Raw genomic sequence first — 18,155 nt, 5'->3', positions numbered from 1 at the left:
TCATCCTGCATCTGCTGAAGCAATCTATGACCACAGGAGCCAATGAGAAGTATCCTGGCTGACAGTGTGCTGCACTGGTGCCTTAGGCATCATAGCTGCTGTCCCGCAGCCAGGAGGGCATCTTTAACAAAATGTATGGGTCTTTAACAAAACATGACGGTTTATCTATCTATCTATCTATCTATCTATCTATCTATCATGTTAGGAGGTGCCCAGTAAGCCCATCCCATCCCTTCGTGCCTCAGCATGCCCATTGTACATCATCTATGCCATACATATACCAGTCATAGAACGATAGAACCCTTAAGGTTGGAAGGGACCTCCAGAGGTCATCCAGTTGAACCCCCCTGCACACACACGGTCATCCAGAGCACAGGGCACAGGGCTGCATCCCAGGGTTTGGGAGATCTCCGGAGAAGGAGACTCCACAACCTCCCTGGGCAGCCTGTGCCAGGGCTCTGGCACCCTCATTGTTAAGGAATTTTTCCTTAAGTTCCTGTGGAACTTTTGGTGCCTCAGCTTGTGGCCATTTCCTCTAGTCCTGTTGCTGTCCACCACTGAAAAGAGGCCGCCCCCTCCTCCTCACTGCCTCCCTTGAGGTATTTATACACGCTGATCAGGTCCCCCCTCAGCCTCCTCTTCTCCAGGCTGAACAGGCCCAGCTCTCTCAGCCTTTGCTCACAGGGCAGATGTTCCAGGCCCCTGATCATCCTCGTAGCCCTGCGCTGGACTCTCTCCAGCAGCTCCACATCCCTCTTGTACTGGGGAGCCCAGAACTGGACACAGTCTCCAGATGTGGCCTCACCAGGGCTGAGTAGAGGGGGACGATCACTTCCCTCGACCTGCTGGAGACGCTCTTCTTAATGCATCCCTGGATCCCGTTGGCCTCTTGGCCACCAGGGCACACTGCTGCCTCATGGTCAACTTGTCGTCCACCATGACACCCAGGTCCCTCTCTGCGGGACTGCTCTCCAGCAGGTCCACCCCTAATCTGTACTGGTGTCCAGGGTTATTCCTCCCCAAGTGCAGGACCCTGCACTTGCCCCTGTTGAACCTCATGAGGTTTCTCGCCGCCCAGTCCTCCAGTCTGTCCAGGTCCCTCTGGATGGCAGCACAGCCCTCAGGGCTATCAGCTACTCCTCCCAGTCTGCTATCATCAGCAAACTTGCTGAGGGAGCACTCCATCCCTTCATCCAGGTCGTTAATGAATAAGTTGACCAGGACCAGACAGAGGACTGACCCCTGGGGGACACCGCTAACTACAGGCCTCCAACTGGACTCCGTGCCACTGATCACCACCCTCTGAGCAGTTCTCCACCGTGCAGCCAGTTCTCAGTCCACCTCACCCTCCACTCATCTATCTTACACTTCCACAGCTTGCCCAGGAGGATGCTGTGAGGTACAGTGTCAAAAGCCTTGCTGAAGTCCAGATAGACGACATCCATTGCTCATCCCTCTGTGTTTCCTGAGGACCTCAAACACAATTTTGGGATGGCTAGACTTCTCTAGCTGGTATCCTAAGAAAAAAGCTTTACCAAATCTTGCTCTGTGTTTCCCTGCTGCTGATGTACCATAGATGAGGCACTTAGAGACATGGTTTAGCAGTCATGGTAGCGATGGGTTTACGGTTGGGCTTGGTAATGTTGAAGGTCCTTTGCAACCATAATGATTCTATAATTCCCATTTTTTCCTCCCCTTGGTGGCTTTTGGACCCTCTGCTCTTTTCAGCTGTGCTAGAGAGGCAGCTGGAGCGTTCCATGTGGTTACACTGCTGCCAGCTTTGCGAAAGCAGATGGATGGATGGGGAGTGAGGGCACGGTGAGCATCTCACCTCAGGGTGAGCTGCGGCAGGGCCACATCTGGGCAGGCATCGAAGCACCCACGTGAAAAAGGCATGTTTTTCATTGCCCTTAGGTGTCTCCAGAGCAGTGACCAGGGATTCATGGAAGCCTGGAAACAATCAGCATGAGGAAATGGCAAGCGATGAGGCTGTGGCTATAGGAAACCTAAAGGCCGGGAGAGAAAGGCCAGAGGCCAAAAGCCCGGCCTGTGTCAAGCACTGGCTTATCTCACACCTTGAGGACGTGAGGCCTGGGACCTTGCCCAGCTGCAGAAGGAGCAGCTCAACATCACCCATATCTATGAGAGAAAAGAGATGCCAGCAGCTCAAAATTGGGGCAATATGTAGGATTTTTATAGAGATAGCAGTGTTTACAGGAAAATATCTTTATATGTTAGTCGCCTGTTACACATTTTTGAGATTAATAACCAGCTCTGAATGCTCTACCCCTCCACCTCCCCGCACAGATGTAAAATGTAATGAGGAATTTCCAGGAACATGCAAAACTCTCTATTCAAACAGATTTGATGCAAGGCTTTTTAAATGGGCTAAGATTTACTCTGGCCAAACAAAGAAACAGAAGTAATAGATGGACATTCTTTGCCCTTTGGAATCATTTACTAAATACAGTTTTACTAATAATGCAAGCAAAGTAAACAAAATTTTCTGCAGTGACAAAACAACACCGGGGATGATCTTAACTCAGAGAGGTCTGGTGAGCACACATAATCCAAGCACACTATTATGTTCATGTATTTTTAATATCTTCTCATTTCTACCCCTAGGGAGAGAGTTTCAAGGTTAGCTAGAGACCTATGCTAGACTCACACTGATATTCTTGGAAATTGGACGTTTATTCAAGCCCTCATTAGGCTTGAAAGCACAGGAATTGTCTACGTGGGATTCTCTAAAGGATTCTATGCGAGTGTGGCTTCACCCCAGTGATGGTAGTGGCAAGATCATCTGTACCTTTTTTGCCAGGACATATTTGCAATTTTAGGCAATGTTCCTAACAAAGCAGAAGGATCCCATCTAAATGAAGCAAAAGAATGAAATTCCAAATCGGCAGGGAAACTTGAACAACCCTCAAAGAGGCAGCTTTATGGTAGCCAGTTCTAGGAGGAACTCCACTTCTGCACCAACCACAAGCTTCAATTACCAAGAGGGATCTCCATGGCTCCTTTCCATTCCCCAGTGGACCATTGGGGAAGGTCATGGTTGCCTCCAGGACCACTGTGGCCACAAGCTCCCATGGGACATGCCAACAGGCTTCAATTCTGCTCCCAATTCCATCCTTGTGAAAGGGCAGGTGCAGAAATCACCATTTCTAAACGTGGAGCACGGGGAAAACCCAAACTCATTCAGCCTTTTGGTGGATAGCAGAAGAGGGACAGCGTGTGCACATCAGAAAGGCTGGAAGCAGGAGAGCTGCAAGTCCTCTCAGCGCACAACCAATGCTGAACACAGCTGAGACCACAGAGTTAAGGTTTCAGCACCCCATCTAAAGGTAATTGTGCTTTTTCTAACGCATGGGCAATGGCCATTTCTGACACATGCTCACAGCAATCTGTAGAGCCTTTGTGTTTTTTACTTGAACATGTAGATAGCTAAACGGAGTATTGATTCAGTGCTTCTTCTACGGTCTATTTCAACATAGCATTTTAACCGAAGGATTTGACGTTTAAACATATTCAAAGCACCAAAAGTACTATTTTCCTTCCAAATTAGTAGTCCTGGCTCATGCTGTAATATTCCCTGGCTACTAGAAGTAATACTTAAAACCTGGTTGGGCACCCCAGTTCTCTCCAGTACTCGGATGCCTCCAAGTCCATCTCTGATCTCGGTCGAGTGTGTAACTGGTAGAGTTGCATGAAGGCAAAAGCACAGTGCCCATTGCTGCTGTCACCACCTTCACTCAGTCTTGCTGTTACTTCCCATCCTGTAAAATAAAATACTCCAAGCCCCAACGCTCCCACATCCCGTGGCACTGCGCTTGCTGTTTGCTAATTGGGGAGCCTTTTCTACAAACTGCTGTTCAGCCACATCTGTAACGCTGGGGTGAAGATGAGAACTGAGCCTGTCACTGACACTACCAGAAACAACCACAGGAAAATCCGATCCAGGACCTGAGCTACGAATTTCCAGTCTTGGACCACCTGGGAAGGAGAGAGAGAAAACAAAGACATTAATGAGTGTGGTGCGTTGAAGATTTTTACATACACTTCATTTGTAAAAATATTATTTAAAGAAAATAGAAGCACGTAGTGAATTGTAGCTTGAAATCAACATTGCACAAAGAATAGTTCTGTTTCAGCAGCAATAGCTGCCATCCCTCAAGCATCAAAGCACTCCCATAGGTTTAAGTATGTGATAATCAGAGACTTCTTTCAGCCCCCACAAAAGCTTTTAGCTAAGCACACATGTAAAAATTTATAGACTGGAGCTTCAAGATGTCTTTATAGTGATTTGTGCTTCTTTTAGAAGAACTGCATTTCCCTTTGAGGGCTGGTCCTTGGCTCTAGCAAAGCCACTTAGCACAGACATTGCCTCCAGCACAAGGGGTCCCATTCCCTTCTTTTCCTTAAGTGCTCTTCTGGCTCAGCTCGTATGGGTTCACGAGGGGGTTTTGCTTTGCCCCAACCCTGATCATGCTATTTATATGTCAAGCTATTTATAAACGTAATTCAGAGGACTTCTTTTTGAATGGTTTCAAAGCTTCAAAGAGAAGCCTTCAGGCATGGGCACTGTATGCTCAAACGCTTCTCTGCTGCTCTTCAATTTACTGCTCATCCCTGAAAGCCCTCAGCACATTTTGGCCGGAGCCCAGGGTTTCGCAAGGAGGCTGCTAGCAACGCTTCTTCTCTTTCCATCCTCTGTTGTGTTCATTCCTCCCTGGCGTCTTGCCCTTGCATGGAATACAGCATTTATATGTATTGAGGCTGGGGTAACTTTTACAATTTTAGTATTTTGATAGCAAGGTAAATTGCTGGGAGGAGGAGAAAGGTGACATCCGGGGAGCGATGTAAGCTGAGAATAGTGTAAATCAAGAAGATCCCTGCTCTAAACGGTGCAATCACAATGTGCAGAAGAGCTAGGAGGCCAAGGCCAAGGCCTGGGCATGTCTGTAGAGCTGCCGAGGGGTGTTGAGAAAGGCAGAGTTTGGGAGCTCAGAGATCTCCCACATCGGTGCCTGCTCCCACGCATCAGGTATTCCCAAGTAACATGGGAATATGGGAATTCTCAAAATGGGAATTCCCCTGGGATAGGCTTCTTATGAGTGAGGACCAGGGGCTCAGGGCAATAGAGTTACCCTTGGAACAATGTGCTTTCCTTGAAACCAGGTCATCTACCGAGTGAGGAAAGTCTCCAGGACAGGTCCTAGAAGAGGGCAGGAGGAAAAGGTAAACAGAAAGCCATGTAGAAAAGGAGAAAAAGACCCACAAAATTAAGAAACTGACACTGTCAGGGAAGCTGCGATCTCTTCTTGCCTCCCTTCACCCACCTGTCTGATGAAATGCTCCTTTTTAACGTGCCTGGAGATGTACCGGATGGAGTCAGCCGCCTTTTCCAGAAAGGCAATAACAACTCTCTCCCCATCTTTTGCCTGCTTGTGTTTCTGCTTCCCTGGAAGCTTCGATTTCAAGGCGCTTCCCTCTTCCTCAGCTTCTGAGAAGGAGTAGCGATCCACGTGTCCCTTCATGCAGAGCAGCCGCGGAAGCTTCTGCAGGAAGAGTCTCTTCACCCAGGGAGCCATGGGGTGGTAAGTGGCGGAGGAGCGGTGGTGGACGTTGATGACGAAGACGGTCACGATGATGGAGAGCGTCACAAATATCATGATGAACAGCAAATACTCGCCGATCAGGGGGATGACTTTGGAGGAAGAAGGGATTATTTCCTCGATGACTAGCAGGAACACAGTGAGGGAGACGAGAACTGATGTGGACAGTGAGAGCTTCTCTCCTTCATCGGAAGGCAGGTAGAACACCAGGACAGTCAGAAAGGACAACCCCAGGCAGGGAATTATTAAGAAAAGGGTGTAAAACAGTGGAAGGCGCCTCAAAACAAAGGAGTAGGTGACAAACGGGTAGGAGTACAGGCCATCCTTCCTGTTGCCTTTCATGCCTTTGGCGTTTAAGATCTCCCACTCTCCGTTATCAAAGAAGTCTTTCCTGTCCACATTCTCATCCACCAGAACCAAGTCCACCATGCTGCCGTCGTAGGTCCATGACCCGAACTTCATGGAGCAGTTCTGCCTGTCGAAGGGGAAGTAGGTGACGTCCATGGTGCAGGAGCTCTTGTAGCTGGCCGGCGGCGTCCACGTCACCGCCCCGTTGTGCTTCACTATGACCTTGGTCATCAGGGAGCCCTCGAAGCGTCCATCGGCACTGAGAGGCGGAAGGGAGAAACACTGCCGGGTTTGGAATCATGCTCATCCCAAATCCACGTGGCCCTGATGCTCCTGGCATGTGTTGGCCAAGCTCATCCCAGGCCAAGGCCCTGGGCACATAGCCCTGCTACTCACTTTTCAAACAAGACAATGTCAGGGAGCCAGAGGGACTCGGAGGGCACTCGGATGGCAGTGATGCCGCCGTACTCCTCCGGATTCCAGGAGAGCTTGTGGTCGATCCATTCCTGCAACGAGGCAGCAGTGCTCTGCACGCTGGGACACAATGCTCATCCTCGCGCAAGCGTCCCGGGGGATGCGGTACCGTGGGCAGGACATTCCTGCTGCAGAAGGAATGCCCTGTGGGCACAGCCGGGGGCTGTTCATCCCAACAGGCACTACAGGCACAGCTGGGCCCTGTCATCCCACCCCATTCCAGGCAACCTCAGGATTCTATTGGGAAGCACCACTTCTCACTGCACCTACAACCCTGCCTGACCCACCTCGTCTTGGAGGGCAGTCCAGGAGGAGGGAGCCATATCACATGGGTAAGGAACCTTGTTGCAACCTGGGAAAACACCCTACGGCATTTTCAGTTGGCACCAACCCACAGGAAAGTCAAATGTCATGGCTAATTTTGCCCAAGGGACAAGGGAGGTTGGCCCTTAATCGCTTTTCAGTGAAGACTTGAAGATGGTCTGATCCCGTGCACAGGACTGACACCTGCCAGTGTGCGTGCACTGCTCTTCCAAACCGAAATATTATTCTCCCAGTATAGGTGCCTGCACACTATTGCAGGAAAAGTAATAATATAATTAATTATACTGTCTCAAAGCATTTGGTGGCAACTCTGAAGTTGTGACATTCCAAATATAAATCAATAAATAAACACAGAAAGGGAGCCCTGGCCATTTTCATCATGCAGGGCTTCAAGAAAATTTTCTCTAGCCAAGCGGCTCCAGGCACCTGCAGATTTCCAAGGAACAGCAGCTCTCTGATCCTTGACCATTATAGTTGGGGCTTCCCATTGCCCCAAGGATTGGCAGTGAGGGGAAACAGGAGCCGCGGACTGTCATCCATTCTAGTATCCAGAGAGGAGATACTTTCCATTAGGCTCCAGTACCAGGAGCTCCCTGGGGATGTAGGGGCCTCAGCATCTCTGCGCGGTTTCCTCACTGTCTGAGGATGAACCCAAAAGCAATAAACTCTCCTAGTTTCAAAAAACTGCCTATTTTCTTTGATTCAGCATCCTTCTCACAGCCATCCCTACCCACGTGTGCTACTGCAGTCCTTCACAGAGCCTCAGCAGAGACACAGAGACACAACCCCTTCCTCCTTGGGAAGGAGAAGGGGCCCGAGGCCATGGGCAGAGGGGTAGTGGAGGCCTCCTGAGACCAGGGCTGGCCCACGTGGCCCTGGAGCTGCTCGGGTTGGGTGTTCTGCTCCCTCGGCTTGGGTTTCCTGCTGCCTCTGCTGCCCTCCTCGCTCCCCATCACCAGCCGGCATCGATTTCTGCCGCAGACAAAGTGCTCTTGGTGTCTGCGCGGCGGGCGCTTGCGTGTCTCCTTACCAGAGACAAAAATAGACAGCGTGGGGGCTTTGGAGACGCGCGGTGGAAAACGGGAATCTCCCCGCGGGCTCCGCGCTGGTGGGACCTGCACCGCGCGAGTGCAGGGACCTCTTCTCCCTTCCCTCTCCGCGTCCTCACGCGGCTCGTCCCAACCTCCAGCTCTGCCTAATTCCTGATCCCCATATATATATATATATGTGTGTGTGTTTGATATTCTTCAATTTTCTCTACCTAAAGAAAGAAAGAAAAAAAACTTTTAATCCTGCTTAATTTTAGACACCTCTCCCCAGCTATTACCTAACACTTGATTATAAACTCTTGAGCGTTGGGTTGCATGTGGGACTGGTTCACACTTGCAGAAGCCTGGAGGAGCACACACATTCCCAAAGCAGGACACTTGGGTCAGACCAGGGGTATCTAAGGCTCATCCTGACCTCCTGGGAGGACCTACCTGTGTGAAAATCAGCGTCTGTGTCTCATTCGTTTCCTGCATTGATTTTATTTGCATTTTGCTTGGGCCGTGCTGTTCTCAGACCATCAAGGGTAGTGAGATTTCAGCCCAGCGCTTTGCATGAAAAATCTCTGCCCTAATTTCCCCCTGGGAGGAGAAATTCATGGCTAAACTCGGAGCAGCTTTTTCCAAAGGCCTCTGGAGAAGTGGCTTAGTCCTCAGCGCAGTCCCCCAGGTAGGTCCCTCCACATGAAGGGGCAGAGGGATGGAGAAAGTGGCTTTGGGGCAGGTTCTCGAGGCTCAGGTTGGCAGGAACTTTCCTGAAATTTCCTCACAAAAGGGGGATTCCTCTGCTCCCTGTAGCAAGGGGCACTTGTCCTTCTCCAAGGGGCATCTCTGCCCATATGATGATGAGGTGCCCTGACCCACTGCAGGCCTACAGATGCCAAACTAAGGCCAGAAGCTCCACCAGCTCAGTGACCTCTGGGAATCGCTTCCCACGGTATCATTTCAAGCAAGGCTTGGGTTTTATGCCCTCTGCCAAGTATCAGCTGATGCATTTATAGATATTCGCATGCCGGAGAGACTTAAAATAATTGTCACAAGGTCAATAAGCCAATGCACCGTAATCTAAACCCAGCACAGTGTTCTCCAGGAGCAAAGAAAGGAGACCTAACTGTTCGACTTTCCTCCGTTTGCAGGGATTTGCGTCACCCCCAGACACAAACCTATCAGGGAGAGGGAATAACTTGCAGAAATCCCACGGATGTTGATTTCAAGGGCAACAAGCTGGCCTTGTCGGTCTCTTTAGTTACACCAGCCTCAGTGTCTGCTATGGAGAGCGAGACAGGCCTTGGGTGACCTCTCAGTGTGAGACAGGATAGTCTCCGGGGACACTGCGGGATCGGGAGATGGGGCATCCCAAAATGCAGCTGTCATTTCTTCAGAAAAACAAGGAATTCTCCTTCCTTCCACTCTGGAAGGGGCGGCCCTCCAGGCCCCACGGAGGCCGAGGGAGACGAGGGTCCCGCTCACCTGCTTCAGCCACACGTTGGTCGTCATCAGCTGGTTCTTCTCATCCTAGGGCGACAGGAGGGGAGAGGACTGAAATGCTGGAATAGCTGCCAGGATGACACCCTCTGCTCCCGGTGCCCGGCTTCCCCATGGGATGCTGCTTTCCTGACGGAGCATCCTCGGAGCAGAGGTGCCCATAGGGAGAAGAGCCCAGAGTGTGACCGACCATGGGAGCTATAGCTCATGAGACACCACAGTGCCCCCCGCCACCCAGACGGGCCAGGTTTGGGGAAATGCAAGAAAAACGTCACCCTGAGCGTGGGCCTGCAGCACAGACCCAACGTGTCCCTTCCTCAGCCCAGGGGCTGCACCGTCCTGCAGGCATCTGCGCCTGGCCGCCCCACACAGACGTGCCCGTGTGTGGCAGCGATGGAGGGGAAAGGGAATGGAAATTTTACAAGTGTTGGGAAGGATACATAAAAAGAAGTAAATAAAAGGATTTTCTCCATTATCTTCTCTGGGTGGCAGATATCGGCTGCCTTTGGCCTGTGTGAAACCTTGGTTGAACTGAAACAACCAGCTCCATCCTTCCGCTCCCCTGTCCCATGGTGGCTGCTCCTCAACTGCCAGTGACTGTCTGACATGGAGGAGCTGATTAACACCTGGTGCAACGAGGCCTTATCCACTGAGAACAGTGCTGGAAATGGGGCAGGAGGTCACACCACCACCAGCACCATCACCACGACCAACACCACCAGCACTACTATCATCACCACCACCACTACCACCAGCACCACCAACAGCAGCACCATGACCACCACCATTGCCATCACTACATCCACCACCATCACAGTTACCACCACCACCACCATCAACAGCACCAAGAGCAACATCACCACCATCGCCACCATCACACCAACAACACCAAGACCATCATCACCACTACCACCACCACCATCACCACCAACAACCACCATCACGCCCATCACCATCACCACAACTACCATCACTACTGCACCATCATCACCAGCATCCCCACCTGCACCACCAGCACCACTGCCTCATGCTCATCACGTTGTGGCCCAACCACCACCTTGCACTTCTTGTCTTTGGAGGCAAAAGCAAACAACCTGACCTTCCCAGAAGGAAACAAGTCTGTCCGTAAAGGACAGGATGTTCTACCACGCCTGACATAACACTTACCACATCCACCAGCTGCGAGATCTTCAGCCCAAAGAGGACCTTGATGGTGTCGTTGGAGTTTTCCACCGGGCGGACCCATTTCTGATAGCCCTGGAACAAGTGCTTCAGGAGCGCGTCCTCGTTGTCGGCGATGGAGCCGAAGGAGCCTGCACCTGCAAGAGACCATGGGGAGCAGCGGAGAGCGGAGCTGGGACGTGGCGTGACCCAGAGGGGAGACGTTGTGGGGCAGCCATGTGAGAGAAACGCGCCCGTGGGCAAACCCGCCCCATAAAGACCACCCTGCGACACGCATCTGTTCCTGCAGGCACCTGCAGCGTGTGGAGGAGAGATGGGGCCACGGGGAAGGGCCGGGCTCCGTGCGGCTCTGAGGACCCGTCTCCCCAGGGACCCTTAGGAAAGGGCTCCCGAGCCCTTCCATGCACCCCTTAGGATGCCCTTAGCTGTGTACCGTCACGCAGCACAGAAAATTTGACTAGAATGCCACTGAATGGAGAAAAAAATAATTATAATAATTAAAAAAAAAAAAAAAAGGAACTAATTTTAAAAAAGAGGAACAAATAGAAAACACAGTCCCCAAAACACTTGTGTGGCCACAACTCTGTTTCACAGCTTTATTTCAATAAAAATCCTTGCACACGCACATGCAAACACAAAACATCACATCCCACAAGCTGCCTCGCAGCAAAACGAGGCTGAACCACGAGCCAGACGTGCTGCTTTGCTGCTGCTGGAGGAGCCACGGCAGAAAGCGGGGAGAAAAGAGACACTGGAGGAGAGAAATCCCGCAGAAAGGAAAAGCAGGAGCAGTAAGGTCGGTGCTTGTATAACACAGCCTCCGTACTACTTGCACAGGGGAGGTTTAAAGTATGAATAGCGGGGTAGATTTAAGGAGGAGGAGGATATATCAAGGGGGAAAAATAGCCTGAAAGCTGCTTTGAACAAGCCCCATCTGAGGATGAGGATAGAAAAAAGCAGTGATAAACAAGACAGCATTGCTTTGGGGGAGAAAAAGAGAAGCAGAGAGACGAGCTGCAGGTCAGACACATCCCTATCTCATACACTAAGAGCAGAAGTTTTCGAGCTGCCTGCCAGCTTGCCCGGGAGCAGCGTTTTCCTGACACCTCCCGGAGCTGAACACAAACGATGATTTAAAGGGTGGACCAAACCCCTGGCGTTTTGCTTTAACTTCCATCCCGCGACCGCTATTAGTAAAACCCCACTGCCCAGTCGGCTGTGGCTGCAGTACGAAACTAGAGAAAAAACCTCTTTTGCAGGGGGAACTAGCAGAAAAAAACACTTTTGCAGTACAAAACTAGGGGAAAAAACACCCTTTTGCTGGGTGTCAGGAGAAGAAAACACAGGCATTGAGCATCCCGGGCCGGAGGGAGAAGAAGCGCCACTTACCCGCGCGGCTCAGGCACAGCGCGAGGAGGGACAGCGCGAGCATGGGCAGCGCGGCGGCTCCTCCTGGGCTCCCAGGGTCCCTGCTCGCACGCGGGATGGTGGCACCGTCGCGGGGATGGTTGGAGCTCGTGGCACCGGCGGCCGGAGCCGCGGCGGCAGCGGGAGCGAGGTCGGTCGCGCGCGGCAGCGAGAGGCGTCGCGAATCGGGCAGGAAAAGTTGCGGTCGAGGGAGGAATAAATAACCGGGCTGCAGGTCCTGGAGAAGGATGATGCGCCTCAAAGCTTGCCCGTCTCCTCCGGCTGTGCTCATTGGTTTAATCCGAGACCGATCCTCCCTGCGGACTTGCCTAATTCCTTTTTCATACTTCTTTTATAGCTCTAAAAATAGGTATCGGGGAGGGGTGGAAACAGCAGGTTTTGTGGGGGGGAAGAGGGCTGATTCTGCAATGTTACCTCTTATCTCAGCGCACACAAAACCACACGCAGCGCCTGGAGATGCTGCACAGCTTAACAGGGACGTGGTCCCAGGGCCCCCCGCTCTGCCGTGACAGTGATGAGACCTTCAGCTGTTCATCAAGTTCCTCTTCAGGTGTAATTCCTCTTAAGTCACTCTTTGGACCAGGCTTCTTTAGAAGACATCAGAAATCATGGATATCAAGCAGGATAAGGGCTCAGGTTTTTTTCTTTCTCTCTAGCCCTCTTTTACCCAGGAATTCAGGATTTTCATCCTCAGGAAAACTTAGGGTTTTTTCCTAAATGGGAGACACTTTGCCACCTTTTTTTCCAATTCTTTCCAAAAAGAATACTTTTTTTCTCTGAACTTTTCAATTTCAAGGAAGACCGTGCCAAAATTCCTGTAGCTTGCACCCAAACTCCAAACTGTTTCTGCCTTCATTGATTCCTTCTGTCTGCTTTCTGTATTGCTGTTACCAGAGTTATCCTACATGTTTGTTGCTACAAAACTGTTCATGAATTTCTGCATATCCTCAGAGTTTGGTTTTTTTTCAAGTACTACCTGAATGCCCAGATAGCCAAATACACCCAATCTAGAGAAATTTCATCGTTTCCTGCCCTTTATGCCCAAAGACAGTTTTTTCAGAACGGCCACGTGTCAACCAGACACGTAGACATCTGGCTTCGTGTAAGCTCCCTGGGACAAAAATGGCATTGGGCAGCGCTCGGGAGACCAGAGGGAAGGTCTGTTTTCAGAAAGCTTTAGCTTTTTGCTAAATCTGCAAGTTGATGAGGTTAACCTATCAGCTGGCAACAGGAGCAGGCTCTTAGGCATCACTTGGAGGAGGTGCTTTGGTGGAAAATCCAGTATATGCTTTAGCATCATCTCTGCAGTCACTGATCTGGCAGGGGAATGATGTATGGAGGAATTTTCTCCCTTCCTTCGGGTTTTTCCCAGATTTCAGAATGTTCCTAAGTGACGTCAGGCCACTTGAACACCAGCAGCATCCGACCCGGGCCTCGCTCACTGCACTGGTTCAGCTCTAATGCACAAAGACACAAATCCACCCAGATGCCACCAGTTTGAGCCAACACGGCTAAAACCCGGAGCACCTGGAAGCAGGGGGTTACGGTGGTGCCTGCTAAGCTGTGTCTCCTGCAAGAACCAAGCGTTTTCCCTTCTCCGTTTTATAACATTTTCCACCCTTTTTACACGTTGTTTCAGCACCCCTACCTGGCAGGACCTGCACAGTGCAGGCAGCACAGCACAATACCTCGGATCCGAACGCCCAGGGAGCCCGGGAATAACAGGAGCTATGGGGATAACTGGTCCATCCACCTGTTTTGGAGGCTGCAATGCAGATTAAAGTGCATTTTAGGTGCATTTTTTTCAGGCATCTTTCCAAGTTTCATTCAATCTAGCACATGTGGGTTTTGAAAGCTCATGCCCTGAGTGATCTACTTGCAGCTGGAACTAAACAACCAAGAACAAATAAAGAAAAACACAGCTAAGAATTTAATCTTTTTGCGTGGACTTTCTGGCTAGAGCAATTCCATCTTGGGACCAAAGACATTGTGGGAAAGGGAAAAACAGTCTTTGCATTAGAGCCTTGTACTAGGGCTGGACACCCGCAGGGCGGTCGAGGGCTTTTTGGGGGCTGGCATGTCCTTCTTTCTTCTTGTGATTCCATGCAAACCGTGCACTGCCAAAATAACAGCAAAACACCAGGGGCACTTGCTGCTACCTCCTGTGGCCTCAATAAGCTGCCTGGATCCTGGCAGCCGCTTTATCCGTCCCATCCACTTCCCTCCGGACTCGGTAGCCTGTCCTCACTGCCTGGATGGTGGTGGCAGATTGATCCTCTCTTTGGAGCCCCTGGTGTCTTTTCCTTCGCTGGGCTTGGGGTGGAAGAGCGAGGGCCCCCTTTGGAAACATCACTCTGAAATCAAACACTTTGCCAAAAACTGAAGGGCTCCATAGAGATGAGTCTGCCTAGGTCTACCAGCCCCATTCCTGCCCATTTGCTTCTCATAATAATTTCCTGAGTTATCAGAGATGCTTGCTCTGTGGATGCAGATCTGTACAAAAGATGCACAAGCAGGTTCATTTTTAGATTTAGAGTCTAAATTTTCATATCTTATTGCAGACAGATTATAATTCTTGCATTTTCTACAAAATGAAGGTGGTTTGTGTTTGCTAGAAGTGCTCAGGGGCTCATGCTCTTCTGTCTCTTGGTTCATTATATTACTAGGTGTTCTGCTACTGCTTGTGGCTTTCTCATAATGTTTCAACAAAAAGAAAGGAAATTGCCGCTGTATAGTTTCTTCTCTTTCTCCTTGCCTTCTGCTACCTGCTTGGATTGCAGAAAGAGGATTGTTTTCATAGTTTATACACTCTCCATCATGAGCATTTTGAGCCCTTGCTGACACTGGGACTTCCTTTTCTGTGCGGAAAATGCGGCATTAGTGACAAATTCTGCACTGAAATCCACAAATATACACCAGCCTCACTATTGAGTGCTCTGTGAACAGAGCCCTACACTCCAATTTTGTGTATCATGGGTGATTCTGCCACCCCTGGTTTCTATGCTTTTGCTGTTGTTGTTTTAAGCTACTATTTGCACAGAGTGACCAGGATACGTTAACTGCAGCTGCAGCGTCTCGGCCACATTTATCCTCCCAGACCTCAGGATTCTCTGTGTGCATCACCAGGCCATGCAAGGGACACCTGTGCCCTCGCCTTCAGCTTTCTGCAATAGATTGCAAAAGGGTTGAGAAAAGAAAGCAAGTGCTAAATACTTCCTTGCCTGCAGAGGTGGCCGCTCTCCATTTGACTCAAACTCGTTTTGACCGTTTCCCTTCGCCTTGAGTGCTCTTCAGAAGCTTTCTCCTTTCAGCAAGCCTCATGACCCACCATGTGCCCAAAACTAGAGCCAGAAATGTTTGAAAGGCTCCCTGGGTATCCAGCAGGCCATGCACATCAGTCCAGTCACCTCATTTGGGGGCTATTTTAGTAGGTTTTTAAGTGTCTTTTTAGGTGGCCACCGGACGAGAAGACATGTGCTTCTGAAGACCTGAGGAGCAAAACCAAGTCTGTCCCACTTAGAAATGTCCTAGGGATAGAGACATATCTAAAGAAGATATAGATAGATTGTAGATGCATTATGTATATGCATTAATTGAATAGTTCAGAGATTTAAAAGAGCAAAGTGGAAGTTTTTTTGACCTCAAAAACTATTTACACTGGATTACATCTCTAATACCTGCTTGTCTTGCTCCAGACAAGCGAGAAGAGCTGAATATGACAAATGTTTGCATTTTTACCTCATTAGAAAGCATGATTGACACCTGTTTTGAAAACATGTAAAATCTGGATTCCCGTTTTCTACTGTGCGAGAACACCCTGTTTCCTGGTGCAGTTTTCATGGCACACCAGTAACCAGTCATTAAAGCAGGGTGTTTAAGGTGTGTGACTCCAACTAACAGTAAACAAGGGCTGGGCTTGAATAACTCGCTGAATTGGGACCACAGTCCAACCGGCTGTTTATCCTGGGAGGAAGACGAGGAGGAGGAGGAGGAGGCGACTGTCAAATAGTCACTTAAAAGAACAGGTGGGTTTCTCCTTACCATGGTGTCCTGGTGCAGAGCAGACCTCCGTGCGAGCAGGAACCCTCTTCCACTTTATGACATTTTTACCAGGTCAAGAACACATGTGGAGCAATCCCTGCTCCAAGGCTGCCCAAAATCCAGCTCCCCAAGCAGATCCATCACTTTCTGGGAGGAAAGTTGCATTCTTGGTGAACAGGTTATCCAGAAAGTCCCCAATTCCTTTGAGAACCACAGGATGTACCACAGCCTCATCTACCCTAAGTGAGCATTTCTGTCTCCACATACAGTAGTACACCCGAGAACGAACATCCATACGAAATAAAAATACAAAATGGATATGTAAACTCATCCTGAAAACAAAAGGAGAGTAAAGTCCATTGAATTAATTAATAAGCCTCCTGACTCTTCGGGTGAAGCACATCTAGGTGGCCCAAAAGAGACTCAAGTAGAAACTTTACTGTTTACATTTTGACATCATTAAATGAAAAGACGAAAAGAATCTAGGGTAAGACCGGAGCAATGTTGTAGAGGAGCAAGGCAAGGCATGCAAGGCAAGGCACAAGAAACAAGCTAATGTTCATGATTAGAAGGGATTTATAACTGAAAAAAAAAAGTATTTTTTCTTCTATTGTCATGTCTCAGGACAGAGCTGAGGGTCTCAGAAGACTGCATGGTAACTGGATGCTAAAAAGCAAAAAGACCAGTGTCATGTATGGCATGTATAGGCTTCCATTCCAGTGTGAAAGAGTAAAAGACATCGAAGCTGGCTGGTTTTTAATTATGTATAGGAATCCAGGCTGTCTGACAGTGTTGGAAGCAACACAGAAAGCACCATTCACAGACAGTAATTTAATTTAATTGCATATTGTCATTGCATATATACATGCCAATTACACAGCAGATACTAATTTGGAATACCATGAGCCGCAAAATCTGAAATCATAACAACCTTAGTAAACAGGGTGGGAGGTGAATTTCAGTGTTGACAGAAAAATGGTTATCAACAGGGTGATACTGTTAGACCAGTCACAATGTCATCACAAGCTTGCTTGAGCATTTGAGTTCAAAAATTATTCCTGCTTAGATGTGATCTGTAGAGAAACCTGTGATCTGTAGAGAAAGTCTCTGTAGAGACTTTCATATTTGGTTATCTTCTAATTATACGACAAGTCACTTCCAGGAAATCTGACTTTTGTTATCTGTTGACAGTACCAAAGAAGGATAACCTCTCTGAAGCTGCAGGCCATTTGTGTGCATGTGCTTTAAAGAGCTTAATTATCAGTATCCTGTGTTCTTCAAGCTGAAAGGTCCACACGCACATTCCCATTGAGCGCAGACCTCTGTGTTATTATCCAAAATCAGAAGATTTTCCTGCATCAGAGCCTGCCCGGTCCTCTTCCATATCAGGCACCTGAATAAACTCTGAGGCATTTCAGTCCCTTCTCAGTGAACCCCAGGCATCTCAGTGAAGTAAAATTAGTTTCAAAAAAATTTCCTGTCTGAGCTCAGAAGGAGAGAAATGAAGGTTAGAAATGAATGTACATGCAGACTACAGAATTTGAGATTACTGATAGACTCATTTTCAGGCTTCCAGAAATGATCTGTCTATAAAACAAGCCTGGAGGTGACAGACAGCAGTAAACACAACAAATACTCATTTATCTAGAAATGACTATTGGAGTCCTTGACAGAAAACAGCCAGCACGAAATCATCTGATCAAGAAACACATCAGATCCACATACCTGTGAGACAAGCAAGCAAGCACAGATCAAGTTTAAAATGTTAGGAATTGAAATATTTATCTGTGAGGTCACCTGCTGTGGCAGCAGCTCATGTAACACGGGCTCTAACAAGAGCAGGGGACTCCCCCTTGGCATCTCACAGCCAGCATGAGGAGACCTCTCTATCCTCTTGGATTTCTATGCAGGTCTGACAGCATCAGCATCAGCAACTTGATAAAAGAAGCAGCAGGTCCTATCAAGATAAGAAAAAAGAGTGAGCGAACTTTGGACTCTGTTGTGCAAGTTAGTGTCCTGAGGTTTCATTTTCTGCACAACCAGCTGCTAGGGTTGACCATCCTGAACTTGAACACACAAGTGAAAGTGAAAGTGTGAAAGGAACCCCCTGAGGTTCAACAAGGACAAGTGCAGGGTCCTGCCCCTGGGCAGGAACAACCCCAGGCACCAGCACAGATTAGGGGTCGACCTGCTGGAGAGCAGCTCCACG

The 18,155-nt window shown here is 49.2% G+C and overlaps 1 protein-coding gene across 1 annotated transcript; it reads right to left on the bottom strand.

Annotated features, from left to right (window-relative positions):
- Positions 1-3,783: 3,783 nt before the first annotated feature.
- CHRNB3 (cholinergic receptor nicotinic beta 3 subunit) lies at positions 3,784-11,884 on the bottom strand. Its single transcript, XM_026049943.1, has 6 exons — positions 11,867-11,884; positions 10,463-10,614; positions 9,281-9,325; positions 6,363-6,472; positions 5,343-6,225; positions 3,784-3,996 (listed from the first exon to the last, which is right to left on the bottom strand). Exons 3-6 carry the CDS (start codon positions 9,305-9,307, stop codon positions 3,862-3,864), a joined length of 1,155 nt encoding a protein of 384 aa, XP_025905728.1. The 5' UTR covers positions 9,308-9,325; positions 10,463-10,614; positions 11,867-11,884; the 3' UTR covers positions 3,784-3,861.
- Between the last annotated feature and the right edge of the window lie 6,271 nt (positions 11,885-18,155).

The sequence above is a fragment of the Nothoprocta perdicaria genome, unplaced genomic scaffold (genome assembly GCF_003342845.1).
Source record: "Nothoprocta perdicaria isolate Ctin4 unplaced genomic scaffold, notPer1 scaffold_63, whole genome shotgun sequence".
NCBI classification, from domain to species: Eukaryota; Metazoa; Chordata; class Aves; order Tinamiformes; family Tinamidae; genus Nothoprocta; species Nothoprocta perdicaria.
The sequence above is the reverse complement of the archived record's forward strand: the minus strand, read 5'-3'. Positions and strand labels throughout refer to the sequence as shown.

Bases quoted from the DNA above. Each gene is read 5' to 3' on its own strand.
- CHRNB3 (XM_026049943.1), bottom strand. From the start codon at position 9,307: ATGACGACCAACGTGTGGCTGAAGCAG. The intron at 6,226-6,362 runs GTGAGTAGCAGG...TCCGCCTCTCAG, and splicing joins GACATTGTCTTGTTTGAAAA to TGCCGATGGACGCTTCGAGG. The intron at 3,997-5,342 runs GTGGGTGAAGGG...TCTCCTTCCCAG, and splicing joins AGGAGCATTTCATCAGACAG to GTGGTCCAAGACTGGAAATT.